The 17,178-nt window shown below is 46.2% G+C and overlaps 1 protein-coding gene across 1 annotated transcript in view; it reads left to right on the top strand.

Annotated features, from left to right (window-relative positions):
• rftn1a (raftlin, lipid raft linker 1a) overlaps positions 1 to 17,178 on the top strand; it is a 52,205-nt gene that overhangs the window by 19,411 nt on the left and 15,616 nt on the right. Inside the window, exon 3 of the mRNA XM_045222013.1 lies at positions 16,678 to 16,861. Within this exon, the coding sequence (XP_045077948.1) occupies positions 16,678 to 16,861 (184 nt within the window). The remainder of the gene's footprint in view (positions 1 to 16,677; positions 16,862 to 17,178) is intronic.

Here is a 17,178-nt window from a genome sequence, read left to right as displayed (position 1 = left end):
AAGCCTACCATCAGTAACACACTACGCCGCCAGGGACTCAAATCCTGCAGTCCCCCTGCTTAAGCCAGTACATGTCCAGGCCCGTCTGAAGTTTGCTAGAGTGCCTTTGGATGATCCAGAAGAGGATTGGGAGAATGTCATATGGTCAGATGAAACCAAAATATAACTTTTTTGTAAAAACTCAACTTGTCGTGTTTGGAGGACAAAGAATGCTGAGTTGCATCCAAAGAACACCATACGTACTGTGAAGCATGGGGGGTGGAAACATCATGCTTTGGGGCTGTTTTTTCTGCAAAGGGACCAGGACGACTGATCCGTGTAAAGGAAAGAATGAATGGGGCCATGTATCGTGAGATTTTGAGTGAAAACCTCCTTCCATCAGCAAGGGCATTGAAGATGAAACGTGGCTGGGTCTTTCAGCATGACAATGATCCCAAACACACCGCCCGGGCAACGAAGGAGTGGCTTCGTAAGAAGCATTTCAAGGTCCTGGAGTGGCCTAGCCAGTCTCCAGATCTCAACCCCATAGAAAATCTTTGGAGGGAGTTGAAAGTCTGTGTTGCCCAGCGACAGCCCCAAAACATCACTGCTCTAGAGGAGATCTGCATGGAGGAATGGGCCAAAATACCAGCAACAGTGTGTGAAAACCTTGTGAAGACTTACAGAAAACGTTTGACCTGTGTCATTGCCAACAAAGGGTATATAACAAAGTATTGAGAAACTTTTGTTATTGACCAAATACTTATTTTCCACCATAATTTGCAAATAAATAAATTAAAAATCCTACAATGTGATTTTCTGGATTTTTTTTCCTCATTTTGTCTGTCATAGTTGACGTGTACCTATGATGAGAATTACAGGCATCTCTCATCTTTTTAAGTGGGAGAACTTGCACAATTGGTGGCTGACTAAATACTTTTTTTCCCCACTGTAGGTACACTTCAACTGTGAGAGACGGAATCTAAAACAAAAATCCAGAAAATCACATTGTATGATTTTTAAGTAATTAATTTGCATTTTATTGCATGACATAAGTATTTGATACATCAGAAAAGCAGAACTTAATATTTGGTACAGAAACCTTTGTTTGCAATTACAGAGATCATACGTTTCCTGTAGGTCTTGACCAGGTTTGCACACACTGCAGCAGGGATTTTGGCCCACTCCTCCATACAGACCTTCTCCAGATCCTTCAGGTTGCGGGGCTGTCGCTGGGCAATACGGACTTTCAGCTCCCTCCAAAGATTTTCTATTGGGTTCATGTCTGGAGACTGGCTAGGCCACTCCAGGACCTTGAGATGCTTCTTACGGAGCCACTCCTTAGTTGCCCTGGCTGTGTATATTCTTAATTCATTCTTTACTTAGATTTGTGTGTATTGGGTATATGTTGTGAAATTGTTAGATATTACTTGTTAGATATTACTGCACTGTCGGAGCTGGAAGCACAAGCATTTTGTTTGTTAAACACGTGTATGTGACTAACATTTGATTTGATTTAGCCGGTGGTAACTTGTGGAATAGACACCAGCTGGAATGCGGTTTTAACCAATCAGCATTCAGGTTTAGACCCACCCGTTGTTTAATTCACAATAACAGCACTTACAGTTGACCGGGGCAGCTCTATCAGGGCAGAAATTTTACAAACTGAAAGGTGGCATCCCATGACGGTGCCATGTTGAAAGTCACTGAGCTCTTCAGTAAGGCCATTCTACTGCTGAAATTTGTGATGTATTCAGCTACAGTGCTGTGAAAAAGTATTTGCCCCCTTTCTAATTTGATCTACTTTTTTACAGCAAAGACATGGTGGAGGTGATCCTCTCAGTCTTAGGGGTTCTGAATGACGATGAGGAAATAGTCTTTATCTGGAGCAATCAAAGTCTCTCATTCTTCTTGGAGCGGACCCTGAGGAAGGTGAGGTCATTCTGGGGGTCAAACTTAATATTAGATAAGGTGAATCTGAGTGAACAAATGACACAATTACATACTTTTTTAATTTATTTCATAAACAAAGTTATGCCCCTGTGCGAAAAAGTAATTGCTCCCTTACACTCAATAACTGGTTGTGCCACCTTTAGCTGCAATGACTCCAACCAAACACTGTAATTGTTGATCAGTCTCTCACATCGCTGTGGAGGAATTTTGGCCCACTCTTCCATGCAGAACTGCTTTAACTCAGCAACATTTGTGGGTTTTCAAGCATGAACTGCTCGTTTCAAGTCCTGCCACAACATTTCAATTGGGATTAGGTCTGGACTTTGACTGGGCCATTGCAAAACTTCAGATGTGTTGCTTTTTAGCCATTTTCATGTAGACTTGATTGTGTGTTTTGGATCATTGTCTTGCTGCATGACCCAGCTGCACTTCAGCTTCAGCTCACAGACAGATGGCCTGACATTCTCCTGTAGAATTATCTGATAAAGAGCAGAATTCATGGTTTCTTCTCATCCAGGTCATGAGGCAGCAAAGCATCCCATCACACTTCCACCACCATGCTTGACCGTTGGTATAATATTCTTACTGTGGAATGCAAGTGTTTAGTTTTTGCCAGGCATAATGGGACCCATGTCGTCCAATTGATGTTGTGGCAGGACTTGAAATGAGCAGTTCATGCTTGAAAACCCACAAATGTCACTGAGTTAAAGCACTTCTGCATGCAAGAGTGGGCCAAAATTCCTCCACAGCGATGTGAGAGACTGATCAACAATTACAGGAAGCATTTGGTTGCAGTCATTGCAGCTAAAGGTGGCACAACCAGTTATTGAGTGTAAAGGGGAATTGGGTGTTGCATAACTTTGTTTATTAAATAAATAAAATAAGTATCATTTTTTGGGGTAATTTATAAACTCAGGTTGTCTTTATCTAATATTAGGATGTGGTTGAAGATCTGATAACATTCAGTATCAAAAACATGCAAAAATAGAGAAAATCAGAAAGGGGACAAATACGTTTTCACAGCACTGTATATATTTACATTTACATTTTAGTCATTTAGCAGACGCTCTTATCCAGAGCGACTTACAGGAGCAATTAGGGTTAAGTGCCTTGCTCAAGGGCACATTAACGTCATTTAGCAGACGCTCTTAGCCAGAGCGACTCACAAATTGGTGCGTTCACCCTATAGCCAGTGGGATAACCACTTTACAATTTGGGGGGTTTATAAGGAATACTTTATCCTATCCCAGGTATTCCTTAAAGAGGTGGGGTTTCAAATGTCTCCGGAAGGTGGTGAGTGACTCCGCTGTCCTGGCGTCGTGAGGGAGCTTGTTCCACCATTGGGGTGCCAGAGCAGCGAACAGTTTTGACTGGGCTGAGCGGGAGCTATGCTTCCGCAGAGGAAGGGAGCCAGCAGGCCAGAGGTGGATGAACGCAATGCCCTCGTTTGGGTGTAGGGACTGATCAGAGCCTGAAGGTACAGAGGTGCCGTTCCCCTCACTGCTCCATAGGCAAGCACCATGGTCTTGTAGCGGATGCGAGCTTCAACTGGAAGCCAGTGGAGTGTGCGGAGGAGGGGGGTGACGTGAGAGAACTTGGGAAGGTTGAACACCAGACGGGCTGCGGCATTCTGGATGAGTTGTAGGGGTTTAATGGCACAGGCAGGGAGGCCAGCCAACAGCGAGTTGCAGTAGTCCAGACGGGAGATGACAAGTGCCTGGACCAGGACCTGCGCCGCTTCCTGTGTAAGGCAGGGTCGCACTCTCCGAATGTTGTAGAGCATGAACCTGCAGGAGCGGGTCACCGCCTTGATGTTGGCGGAGAACGACAGGGTGTTGTCCAGGGTCACGCCTAGGCTCTTCGCACTCTGGGAGGAGGACACAGCGGAGTTGTCAACCGTGATGGCGAGATCATGGAACGGGCAGTCCTTCCCCGGGAGGAAGAGCAGCTCCGTCTTGCCAGGGTTCAGCTTGAGGTGGTGATCCGTCATCCATACTGATATGTCTGCCAGACATGCAGAGATGCGATTCGCCACCTGGTTATCAGAAGGGGGAAAGGAGAAGATTAGTTGTGTATCGTCAGCGTAGCAATGATAGGAAAGGCCATGTGAGGATATGACAGAGCCAAGTGACTTGGTGTATAGGGAGAAAAGGAGAGGGCCTAGAACCGAGCCCTGGGGGACACCAGTGGTGAGAGCACGTGGTGCGGAGACAGCTTCCCGCCACGCCACTTGGTAGGAGCGACCGGTCAGGTAGGACGCAATCCAGGAGTGAGCCGCGCCGGAGATGCCCAGCTCGGAGAGGGTGGAGAGGAGGATCTGATGGTTCACAGTATCAAAGGCAGCAGACAGGTCTAGAAGGACAAGAGCAGAGGAGAGAGAGTTAGCTTTAGCAGTGCGGAGAGTCTCCGTGACACAGAGAAGAGCAGTCTCAGTTGAATGACCAGTCCTGAAACCTGATTGGTTTGGATCAAGAAGGTCATTCTGAGAGAGATAGCAAGAGAGTTGGCTAAAGACGGCACGCTCAATAGTTTTGGAAAGAAAAGAAAGAAGGGATACTGGTCTGTAGTTGTTGACATCAGTGGGGTCGAGTGTTGGTTTTTTGAGAAGGGGAGCAACTCTCGCTCTCTTGAAGACGGAAGGGACATGGCCAGCGGTCAAGGATGAGTTGATCAGCGAGGTGAGGTAGGGGAGAAGGTCACCGGAGATGGTCTGGAGAAGGGAGGAGGGGATGGGGTCAAGCGGGCAGGTTGTTGGGCGGCCTGCAGTCACAAGTCGGAGGATTTTATCTGGAGAGAGAGGGGAGAAAGAAGTCAAAGCATAGGGTAGGGCAGTGTGAGCAGGACCAGCAGTGTCATTAGACTTAACAAACGAGGATCGGATGTCGTCAACCTTCTTTTCAAGTGTATCAGAGGAGGGGGGAGGATTCAGGAGGGAGGAAAATGTGGCAAAGAGCTTCCTAGGGTTAGAGGCAGATGCTTGGAATTTAGAGTGGTAGAAGGTGGCCTTAGCAGCAGAAACAGATGAAGAAAATGTAGAGAGGAGGGAGTGAAAAGATGCCAGGTCGGCAGGGAGTTTAGTTTTCTTCCATTTCCGCTCCGCTGCCCGGAGCTCTGTTCTGTGAGCTCGCAATGAGTCATCAAGCCACGGAGCTGGAGGGGAGGACCGAGCCGGCCGGGAGGATAGGGGACACAGAGAGTCAAAGGATGCAGAAAGGGAGGAGAGGAGGGTTGAGGAGGCAGAATCAGGAGATTGGAGGGAGAAGGATTGAGCAGAGGGAAGAGATGATAGGATGGAAGAGGAGAGAGTAGTGGGAGAGAGAGAGCGAAGGTTGCGGCGGCGCATTACCATCTGTGTAGGGGCAGAGTGAGTAGTGTGGGAGGAGAGTGAGAGAGAAAAGGAAACAAAGTAGTGGTCGGAGACATGGAGGGGAGTTGCAGTGAGATTAGTAGAGGAGCAGCATCTAGTGAAGATGAGGTCAAGCGTATTGCCTGCCTTGTGAGTAGGGGGGACGGTGAGAGGGTGAGGTCAAAAGAGGAGAGAAGTGGAAAGAAGGAGGCAGAGAGAAATGAGTCAAATGTGGACATAGGGTGGTTGAAATCCCCCAAAACTGTGAGGGGTGAGCCATCCTCAGGGAAGGAACTTATCAAGGCGTCAAGCTCATTGATGAACTCTCCAAGGGAACCTGGAGGGCGATAGATGACAAGGATATTAAGCTTAAATGGGCTAGTGACTGTGACAGCATGGAATTCAAATGAGGAGATAGACAGATGGGTTAGGGGAAAAATTGAGAATGTCCACTTGGGAGAGATGAGGATTCCTGTACCACCACCCCTCTGACCAGATGCTCTCGGGGTATGCGAGAACACATGGTCAGACGAGGAGAGAGCAGTAGGAGTAGCAGTGTTTTCAGTGGTGATCCATGTTTCCGTCAGCGCCAGGAAGTCGAGGGACTGGAGGTTGGCATAGGCTGGGATGAAGTCAGCTTTGTTGGCAGCAGAACGGCAGTTCCAGAGGCTGCCTGCGACCTGGAACTCCACGTGGGTGGTGCGTGCAGGGACCACCAGGTTAGAGAGGCAGCAGCCACGCGGTGTGGTGCGTTTGTGTAGCCTGTGCAGAGAGGAGAGAACAGGGATAGGCAGAGGCATAGTTGACAGGCTGTAGCAAATGGCTACAAAAATGCAGAGGAGATCGGAATGAAATGGGCTAAGCATCTGGGAGCGGAGAGAGCAGGGCCTCCCTCACCAAAAACTTCTACCTCAGAAACTAAAATTGTTTCACTGAACCACCCGAACAAAAACTCTCCCAACTTCCGCCTTTAGAAATCAGAATTGTTGTGAACCACAGCGGTTCAATGTTTAAAGGAATAGACTCAACCCACTTTATTCAGCTAGCCAACTATGACACCATAGCCAACTAGCAAGCTAGCATCCAATAACAATAACACACCGTTTAGCACCAACACTTGGTCACAACAAACCACCAATAATGTGATAACACACTAAACAGATCATTCGTGTCTGTGTCAAGTTCCTTTCATGACGCAGCAATGATTAGACGTTGGCTAGCTAGGACGAGTATATTGTAGTTAGCTACTACAGTACAGCTAGCTGGTCGTGTTGGGGAGCTAGCAATGGCCACTGTGTTGACTTTGTTTGAAGAACGGCTAGCTAGCTAGCTTCGTGCTACAGCCGGCACGGCCGAGGACACTGCCAAGACACAGTAACTACCCACAACAACCCACGAAGCCTAGCTATGACGCCGTAGCTAACTTGCAAGCTAGCATCCATTAACACACAATTTAGCATCAATACTTGGTTACAACAAACTGCCAAGAGTGTGTTAGCACACTAAACAGATAATTCAAGTCCGTGTCTAGTTCCTTTCATAACGCATAACGCAGCAAAAAATTAAACGTTGGCTAGGACTACATTAACATTGGAAACAGCTCTCCAGCGTTGCTAATCGTTACCAGTAGTTACCCGCTAGCTAGCTAGCCTCGTGCTTCGATACTAACCTACAATTACCTACGGAAACCTACAATAACAACAATACTAACCTATAATAAATACAATACCTAACTACAGCTAACTACCTACCTACGATCTAATACATGGTTAAGCAAAAAATTTAACGTTGGCTAGGACTACATTAACATTGGAACCAGCTCTCCAGCGTTGCTAATCGTTACCAGTAGCTACCCGCTAGCTAGCTAGCCTCGTGCTTCGATACTAACCTACAATTACCTACGGAAACCTACAATAACAACAATACTAACCTATAATAAATACAATACCTAACTACAGCTAACTACCTACCTACGATCTAATACATGGTTAAGCAAAAAATTAAACGTTGGCTAGGACTACATTAACATTGGAAACAGCTCTCCAGCGTTGCTAATCGTTACCAGTAGCTACCCGCTAGCTAGCTAGCCTCGTGCTTCGATACTAACCTACAATTACCTACGGAAACCTACAATAACAACAATACTAACCTATAATAAATACAATACCTAACTACAGCTAACTACCTACCTACGATCTAATACATGGTTAAGCTTTACTCAACACCATATGAGAAGCTTACCTCCTGCTTACCTCCAGCTAGAGGGATGGGAAACACAAATGCTTCATTTGTAAATGATTTTGTGGATAGCTAGTGTGCCCCTAGCTATCCGTAAAAAAAAATGTCCCATTTGGTTTGCTTAATATAAGGAATTTTAAACTATTTATACTTGTACTTTTACTTTTGAAACTTAAGTATATAAATATATAATTTATGATGAATGTAGCTATCAAAACACATGATATATTGAGCTTTCAAAACACATGATATATTGAGTTATCAATACACATTATATATTGAGCTTTCAAAACACAGTATATATTGAGTTATCAATACACATTATATATTGAGCTTTCAAAACACAGTATATATTGAGTTATCAATACACATTATATATTGAGCTTTCAAAACACATTATAAATTGAGCTTTCAAAACACATTATATATTGAGCTATTGTAATCACCAGTCAGGATTACAAGAGCATTGGAAGCTCAAGGTTCTGATTCCAGAACCTTGAGATTGATTCTGTAACATATAATTCTGATTCCAGAACTTTGAGATTGATTCTGTAACATAAAATTCTGATTCCAGAACCTTGAGATTGATTCTGTAATTTATAATTCTGATAACAGAACCTTGAGATTGATTCTGTAACTCATCATTCTGATTCCAGAATTCAACATTCCCATTCTGGAGTGTAGTGGTTCTCAAGCTGGTGCTCAGACAGTCTTCTCTCAGTCCAGTGCCTGTGGAGAAAAGGGAAATAGTGAAGTGCTGATTAACAGCTGAACATTCATTCTCTCCTTCCTCCATCTGTCCCTCTGGTCAACAACTCCGGAGTCATGAGGAGAGGGTATCCAAGATCCCCACTGTCTGAACCTGGCATTGTAAACTTCCAGAGAGTGTTTTGCCTCAAGCTGTTCCCCCTGCAGGGGTGAATTAGCCTAGTATGTTGTGTATGTCTTACTGGTTAGTGTAACAGGAGTGTTAAGATAATGATGCCTAAATGACTGTTTAGTGACACAATCATATTGTATCCATCTCCAGATGTTATGACCGAAGGGAGAGAGGGAGAGAGGGAGGGAGAGAGAGATGGATGGAGGGAGGGAGGGAGGGAGGGAGGGAGGGGGTGGGTGGGTTGAATCCCCCTGTAGATTCAGGTTTTAGTATCTGAGGTATTAAGTTGTGGTTTAGAAAATAAGCTCATCAGATTGTCTATGGCAAAGTGTGTGTGGGTGCATGAGTGTGTGTGTGTGCGTACATGCTTGTGTGTGTTTTTGTGCACGTGTGTGTGCACGTGTGTGTGTGTGTATGCATGTTTGTGCGTTGACACTGGTATGTGTGTGGGAGTGTGAACAGGCCAGATGATGATCTGGGGAACAGATTGAGAATGAGATGGCTAACACATCTCTGTGTGGCTCAGTTAATTTATTCAGCCCATCTTCTCTCCAGGCCCATATGCAAATGAGATGGAATGGGAGAGGATGACAAGCATACAGACAGGCGACAAACACACACCTTAATACACACACACACACAATGTATATACACACACACACTGTATATACACACACACTGTATATATACACACACACACTGTATATATACACACACACACACTGTATATATACACACACACACACTGTATATATACACACACACACTGTATATATTGTGATGCCACGAGAGGCTACACAGCTTCCAGCGGGATTGCCCAAGTAGTGCAGGGAGACCAGGTTCAACCAAAACAAGGATTTTATTAACCGTCTTCGGCAACTAACGAAATTATAACACAATTCTCTTCTTCCCAGAGCCCCTCATTTGTTTCAGCTGCGTGGGAAGATTGGCCATAGAGGGGTGGAGTTCCCGACCATACCAGCAGATGGAGCCATAGCTGTCTGGGTTTGCAGCCACCTCAGGGGGATGTAACGTCCCTCCAGGACACAGCCTCTCGTGACATCACACATCCCCCTCCTCGGGACCGACGTCCTCGTCGGGTAAAGGCAGCGAAGAAGGCATCACGCCGGGAGAGGGCGTCCGCATTGCCGTGGTGCTTGCCAGACTGCTCTCTCTTCAACTCCTCCAACTCTAGGACCAGGGACTCAGCCTCCTGTTGTCTCTCCTTGAGTTTCTTACTGAACGCATCAGCCTTGGTTTTAGCAGAGTTTAGCTTCTGTTGAGCAGCTTTCAGTTCCTTCTCTCTCTCTGCCTCCGCATTCTTCATCTTGTTCTCCAACACCTTGTACTTCTCCTCTGCCTTCTTCTGGACCTCCTTACTCCTGCGCAGGGTCTCCTCACACTCCTCGATGGTCCTGCGCAGCCTCTCCAGCTCCTCCTGTTGCTTAGGGAAGGAGCTCTGTTGGAGTTTAGCCTGGAGGATATCTAACTCTTCTGTCTTCATGTCTAACTGTTGCTTTAACAAACGATACCTCTCAGCGGTCCCCTTCAGACCAGACAGTTCTTTGTCCAGATTCTGTAGCTCCGTCTCTGTGTCGGTCTGGGCACCTGCCATCCCTATCAGAGCCCGGGCGGGAGTGAGTAACTCGGAGGATTGCACCGGAGCCTTCCCAGGATGAGTCTTGCCTCTCCGTTTCCGAGGTACTCGGGTTATCCTCTCCTGAGACTCTCTCCAGAGTGGGTAAAAGGCTGGGCAGTCTCGTCCAATTAGGACAGGAACGGGAGGGAATCAACCACCCCCGCCGTCGTGTGTATGGTTCCCCGTGTGCTGGTCATTGTAAGTTCAGTAATGGGGTATTCTCTGGTGTCCCCATGGACACAGGAAACTGGGAGGACTTTCCCCGGGGTCAGACACGTTGGGCCCACCAAATCCTTACGCACCAGGGTGGCCCGGCTACCAGAATCCAGTAAGGCCTCCACATCATGGTGATTCACAGTTACCGGGCAGGTGGGGGGGTCGATCTGGGCCGCCATCTACGACTCCCAAGAGCGAGGCAACACGGTGTGTGGGTGCTGAGCTGGAGGACTCCGCAGTGGGCATAGGTTCATCGGCTGGTTTCCCACACTGCCAGGAGATATGTCCCATCTCCCCACACCGGTAACACTGTCGAGTTTCCCCCTCCTGGTGTACTCTTCTTGGACCCGCCTGGTTTCTGGCTCCCCCTGGAGCCGGGATAAGTCCTGACGTGGCTGGGTTCGAGACCTTGGGGTCCTTTGGACGGGTCCTTCCCATTTGTGGTGGGGCCGCACTCCTGGGGTCTTTTCGGGAAGCATTCAGCATCTCCGCTGTGGCCTGGTACTTTTCCACAGCTTCCACGGTCAGATCAGCCGTGGTCAAGGCCTGTTGACTGATGAACCGTTTTGCCTCATAAGGCAGGGCGCGTAGGTAACGATCCACCACAACGGCCTCCACCACCGCCGCTGCTGTATTCCTCTGCGGATCCAGCCATTTCCTTGCGATTCGGACAAGTTCATGCATCTGCGCCCGAGGAGGTTGGTCTGGTTGGAAGGTCCAACTGTGAAAGCGCTGGGCCATACCAAACTTTGTGAGTCCATATCTGCTGAGGATCTCAGACTTCAGGGCATCATAGTCAGTAACCTGGTCAGGGCCCAGGTCCCGGACAGCATTCAGCGATTCCCCGGTTAGAAAGGGGGCTAACAGACCAACCCACTGTTGCTTGGGCCAGGCTTCCCTAGTGGCCGTGGCCTCAAATGCATGCAGGTATGCCTCAATGTCATCGGTAGCTCCCATCTTAGATATAAAGTCACTTGCCTTTATTGGGCGGGTATTTTGGACAACCATCTGTCTCTGCAACTGCAATTCCTCTGCCTTCAGAAGGTTGGCTTTCTTTTGCTCCTCCAAGAGAGCCACGTTTGCTTGCATCTGGGCTTGCTGGCCAGCAACAAGGGCTTTCAATATGTCCTCCATTTCAGTTGGCGGGGAGCCTACGGCCAACTTGGAAAACTGGGTGATCAAACCTTCGGTATCCTCCTCTGACATGCACTATTAACGCTTGAGCGTGCCCGTATTCTCCACCATCTGTGATGCCACGAGAGGCTACACAGCTTCCAGCGGGATTGCCCAAGTAGTGCAGGGAGACCAGGTTCAACCAAAACAAGGATTTTATTAACCGTCTTCGGCAACTAACGAAATTATAACACAATTCTCTTCTTCCCAGAGCCCCTCATTTGTTTCAGCTGCGTGGGAAGATTGGCCATAGAGGGGTGGAGTTCCCGACCATACCAGCAGATGGAGCCATAGCTGTCTGGGTTTGCAGCCACCTCAGGGGGATGTAACGTCCCTCCAGGACACAGCCTCTCGTGACATCACAATATACACACACACTGTATATATATACACACACACACTGTATATATATATACACACACACACACTGTATATATACACACACACATACATACATATATACTGTATGTATATATACACACACACACACACATACATATATACTGTATGTATATATACACACACACACATACATATATACTGTATGTATATATACACACACACAGATACATATATACTGTATGTATATATACACACACACAGATACATATATACTGTATGTATATATACACACACATACATATATACTGTATGTATATACACACACACACATACATATATACTGTATGTATATATACACACACACACATACATATATACTGTATGTATATATACACACACATACATATATACTGTATGTATATATACACACACACATACATATATATATCCTGTATGTATATATACACACACACACATACATATATATATACTGTATGTATGTATATATACACACACATACATATATACTGTATGTATATATACACACACATACATATAAACTGTATGTATACATACACACACACACATACATATATACTGTATGTAAACAGTGGGGAGAACAAGTATTTGATACACTGCCGATTTTGCAGGTTTTCCTACTTACAAAGCATGTAGAGGTCTGTAATTTTTTATCATAGGTACACTTCAACTGTGAGAGACGGAATCTAAAACAAAAATCCAGAAAATCACATTGTATGATTTTTAAGTAATTCATTTGCATTTTATTGCATGACATAAGTATTTGATACATCAGAAAAGCAGAACTTAATATTTGGTACAGAAACCTTTGTTTACAATTACAGAGATCATATGTTTCCTGTAGGTCTTGACCAGGTTTGCACACACTGCAGCAGGGATTTTGGCCCACTCCTCCATACAGACCTTCTCCAGATCCATCAGGTTTCGGGGCTGTCGCTGGGCAATACGGACTTTCAGCTCCCTACAAAGATTTTCTATTGGGTTCAGGTCTGGAGACTGGCTAGGCCACTCCAGGACCTTGAGATGCTTCTTACGGAGCCACTCCTTAGTTGCCCTGGCTGTGTGTTTCGGGTCGTTGTCATGCTGGAAGACCCAGCCACGACCCATCTTCAATGCTCTTACTGAGGGAAGGAGGTTGTTGGCCAAGATCTCGCGATACATGTCCCCATCCATCCTCCCCTCAATACGGTGCAGTCGTCCTGTCCCCTTTGCAGAAAAGCATCCCCAAAGAATGATGTTTCCACCTCCATGCTTCACGGTTGGGATGGTGTTCTTGGGGTTGTACTCATCCTTCTTCTTCCTTCAAACATGGCGAGTGGAGTTTAGACCAAAAAGCTCTATTTTTGTCTCATCGGACCACATGACCTTCTCCCATTCCTCCTCTGGATCATCCAGATGGTCATTGGCAAACTTCAGACGGGCCTGGACATGCGCTGGCTTGAGCAGGGGGACCTTGCGTGCGCTGCAGGATTTTAATCCATGATGGCGTAGTGTGTTACTAATGGTTTTCTTTGAGACTGTGGTCCCAACCCTCTTCAGGTCATTGACCAGGTCCTGCCGTGTAGTTCTGGGCTGATCCCTCACCTTCCTCATGATCATTGATGCCCCACGAGGTGAGATCTTGCATGGAGCCCCAGACCGAGGGTGATTGACCGTCATCTTGAACTTCTTCCATTTTCTAATAATTGCGCCAACAGTTGTTGCCTTCTCACCAAGCTGCTTGCCTATTGTCCTGTAGCCCATCCCAGCCTTGTGCAGGTCTACATTTTATCCCTGATGTCCTTACACAGCTCTCTGGTCTTGGCCATTGTGGAGAGGTTGGAGTCTGTTTGATTGAGTGTGTGGACAGGTGTCTTTTATACAGGTAACGAGTTCAAACAGGTGCAGTTAATACAGGTAATGAGTGGAGAACAAGAGGGCTTCTTAAAGAAAAACTAACAGGTCTGTGAGAGCCGGAATTCTTACTGGTTGGTTGGTGATCAAATACTTATGTCATGCAATAAAATGCAAATTAATTACTTAAAAATCATACAATGTGATTTTCTGGATTTTTGTTTTAGATTCCGTCTCTCACAGTTGAAGTGTACCTATGATAAAAATGACAGACCTCTACATGCTTTGTAAGTAGGAAAACCTGCAAAATCGACAGTGTATCAAATACTTGTTCTCCCCACTGTATGTATATATATATATACACACACACACACATCATGGGATATTACTATTTGAAACACAAACACAGCATATTTCCCTTGGGGGTAACCATGATGATTAGAGCCTATATGATAAGCTCTCCTCCAGTCCCATTGAAGCGAATGGCTCCTCTCTCCATTGTGTTCTGTAGTGGAGGAAACCATGAGCTGATCCTGCTAGCTGTAAGCACTAATACTGCACGCTCATACAGACATCATCACAGCTAAGCCCTGCTATCCCAATGCCAAAGGAGAGAAAGAGAGCTCGCACACACACACACACACACACACACACACACACACACACACACACACACACACACACACACACACACACAGGAAAACACAAGAGCACACTGCACTGTGGGAGAGCTATTGTACACAGCCCCTGGAAGAGCGAAGCAGAAGTGCTTTACTCCTGTTTGTGTGCACTGTGTGTGTGTATGTGCGCGTGTCCTAACCAAAACCCCTAGAGTCGATTGACGCGGCCACGCTAATTAACATAATAAAAAAATCCACAACAAAATCGGTCTGTTTAAGCTAGAAATAACTGCGTCTCAATCCACTGCATCCGCCGATGTCGCCCTTCGGCATCTGCGGTGGAAAGTGGCAGAGCTACAGCAGTGTTTGTCAGACCAGGAGACGTAAACGTCTGTAGTGTCCGAATGGTTAGGGCTCCACTCTATGTAAAGATGAGACTCTCAAAATGATCCATGTTATTACCATCTTAAAACATGAGTTACGGTTTAATCAGCGGCAGATTTAGCATGAATATTCCAATGTGTTATTTTTCAATTCAAACTATAATATCTAAACAATACGCTCTCTCTCTGTGTCCCCCCCCTCTTCTCTCTCTCTCTCTCTCTCTCTCTCTCTCTCTCTCTCTCTCTCTCTCTCTCTCTCTCTCTCTGTGTCCCCCCTCTCCTGTTCCCACTCTTCTCTCTCTCTCTCTCTCTCTCTCTCTCTCTCTGTGTCCCCCTCTCCTGTTCCCACTCTTCTCTCTCTCTCTCTCTCTCTCTCTCTCTCTCTCTCTCTGTCACTCTCTCTCTCTCTCTCTCTCTCTGTGTCCGTCCCCCTTCTGTTCCCGCTTTCTCTCTCGCTTTCTCTCTCTCTCGCTTTCTCTCTCTCTGTGTTCCCCCCTTCTCTCTCTCTCTCTCTCCCCCTCTCTCTCTCTCTCTGTGTTCCCCCTCTTCTCTCTCTCGCTCTCCCCCCTCTCTCTCTCGCTCTCTCTCTCTTTTTCCCCCTCTCTCTCTCTCTCTCTCTCTCTCTCTCTCTCTCTGTGTCCCCCCTCTGTTCCCCCTCTTCTATCTTTCTCTCTGTGTCCCCCCTACTACCCGTACCACTACTATTTAGAATAATAATCACAATAATAATAATAGTAATAACAATAATAATAATAGCAACGCCAGGGTTGTGGGTTCGATTCCCACGGGGGGCCAGTATGAAAATGTATGCGCTCACTAAAAAACTGTAAGTGGCTCTGGATAAGAGCGTCTGCTAAATGACTAAAATGTAATAATACTAATAATAAGTAAGTTACTGCTTACTATGCAGATGTTATTATTCAGTGTCCCTCAGGCTATGGCAGGCAAATACAGAGCCGTTGCCTCCTTCGCCCATGACTATTTTTTGTTTTTCCTCTGGGTTTAATAAGTTACAATTTGGAATAAATATAGTAATTTCTGTGAATAATGAATCTCTTGGTGAGGAATATTTATCACAGTAAAGGAGAAAGTGCATCTCTGTTTCTACCTCCCCTGTCGTTCAGTGACCACATACACACTCCTCTTTGGGTAGCCATGTCTTTTCATGTCTGCCGGTTTCAACTGCCAATTGGTGGTCACTCAGCCTGTACTTGGTAAGGATCTGTCTCTGCTTCATATCTCTGACAGAGTAGAGATAATCAGCCAATTCATATTCTCTGTTCAGAGCCAGATAGCAATTTAGTCGGCTTTGGGATTTTGTTTTGTTTTTTCAATGTTGTAAATATGAGTCATCTGATTGGCTCATGATTTTGTTTATTTGAATTCTTTATTTTGAAGCAGTGCTGGTATCAGCTTGGTTGGTTAGGTCCAACACCAGCTGACTGAGAGGGCTCGTTTCTGGGCTCAGCTCTTGGGTTTGAAGTGCTTTAAATTGGAGACTTGAATTTGGACTTGAATTCAGGTGTAGCCAAAATTGTAATGATCTTTTTTGTACTTTCATTACCACTGGAAAGCAGCCCAATTCTGCCCTACATGCATTAGTTGGTGTATTTCTAGAATTCTCTCTCTCTCGCTCTGTGTTGGCCCCCCTGTTCCCCCTCCTCTCTCTCTCTCTCTCTCTCTCTCTCTCTCTCTCTCGCTCTCTCTCTCTCTCTCTCTCTCTCTCTCTCTCTCTCTCTCTCTCTCTCTCTCTCTCTCTCTCTCTCTCTCTCTGTGTGTCCCCCCTCTGTTCCCCCCAGTGTCCCCTCTTCTCTCTCTCTCTCTGCCCCCCCTCTTCTCTCCCAACACCCTCTCTCCCCTAATCATAACCCTCTCACACATATTCTCCTGTCTCCTTTTCTCCATCTTTGTCTTTGTGTGTCTACCACTCACACACGCTTTCTCTCACTCTAACACATACATACACACACACACACACACTCACATTCACTCATCACTCACTCACTTACACACATGCACACTCTTTCTCTCTCCAGAGGTGTCTGTGTCGTCAGTGCTGTGTCTGTCGTCAGTGAGAGAGTTACCAGTCCAGGTGAGGGAGCTGTACGGTCAGGGCTTTGTCCTGGTGGCTGTCCATCCCTTCGTCCACCCCTGTGGCCCCAGGCCCGCACGCATCCAACGCCAGCTACACAGAGCCATCCTCATCAGAGAGACACACAGGTACGGAAACACACACACATAGTCTCACTCACTCCCTCACACACATACTCACACACACACTCACACACACACACACACTCACTCACACACATAGTCTCACTCACTCCCACACACACACACACTCACACACACACACATACATACACTCTCATTTCCCTCATTCAATAACTGCTACACAGAACATAGAGACACATAGTTAGGTAATACCTTTCTCACCAGCAGGAGCCTCATCGGAATTAATTTCCCACCCACAGAATCTGTGAAATGGAAGCAAAATCCTATTCTCTTCCCGGGATTTTCGGGAGTGATCTATTCTC

Source organism: Coregonus clupeaformis, chromosome 8, assembly GCF_020615455.1.
Source record: "Coregonus clupeaformis isolate EN_2021a chromosome 8, ASM2061545v1, whole genome shotgun sequence".
NCBI classification, from domain to species: domain Eukaryota; kingdom Metazoa; phylum Chordata; class Actinopteri; order Salmoniformes; family Salmonidae; genus Coregonus; species Coregonus clupeaformis.
Note: the sequence above shows the minus strand (reverse complement) of the source record. Positions and strands in the feature narration are given on the sequence as shown.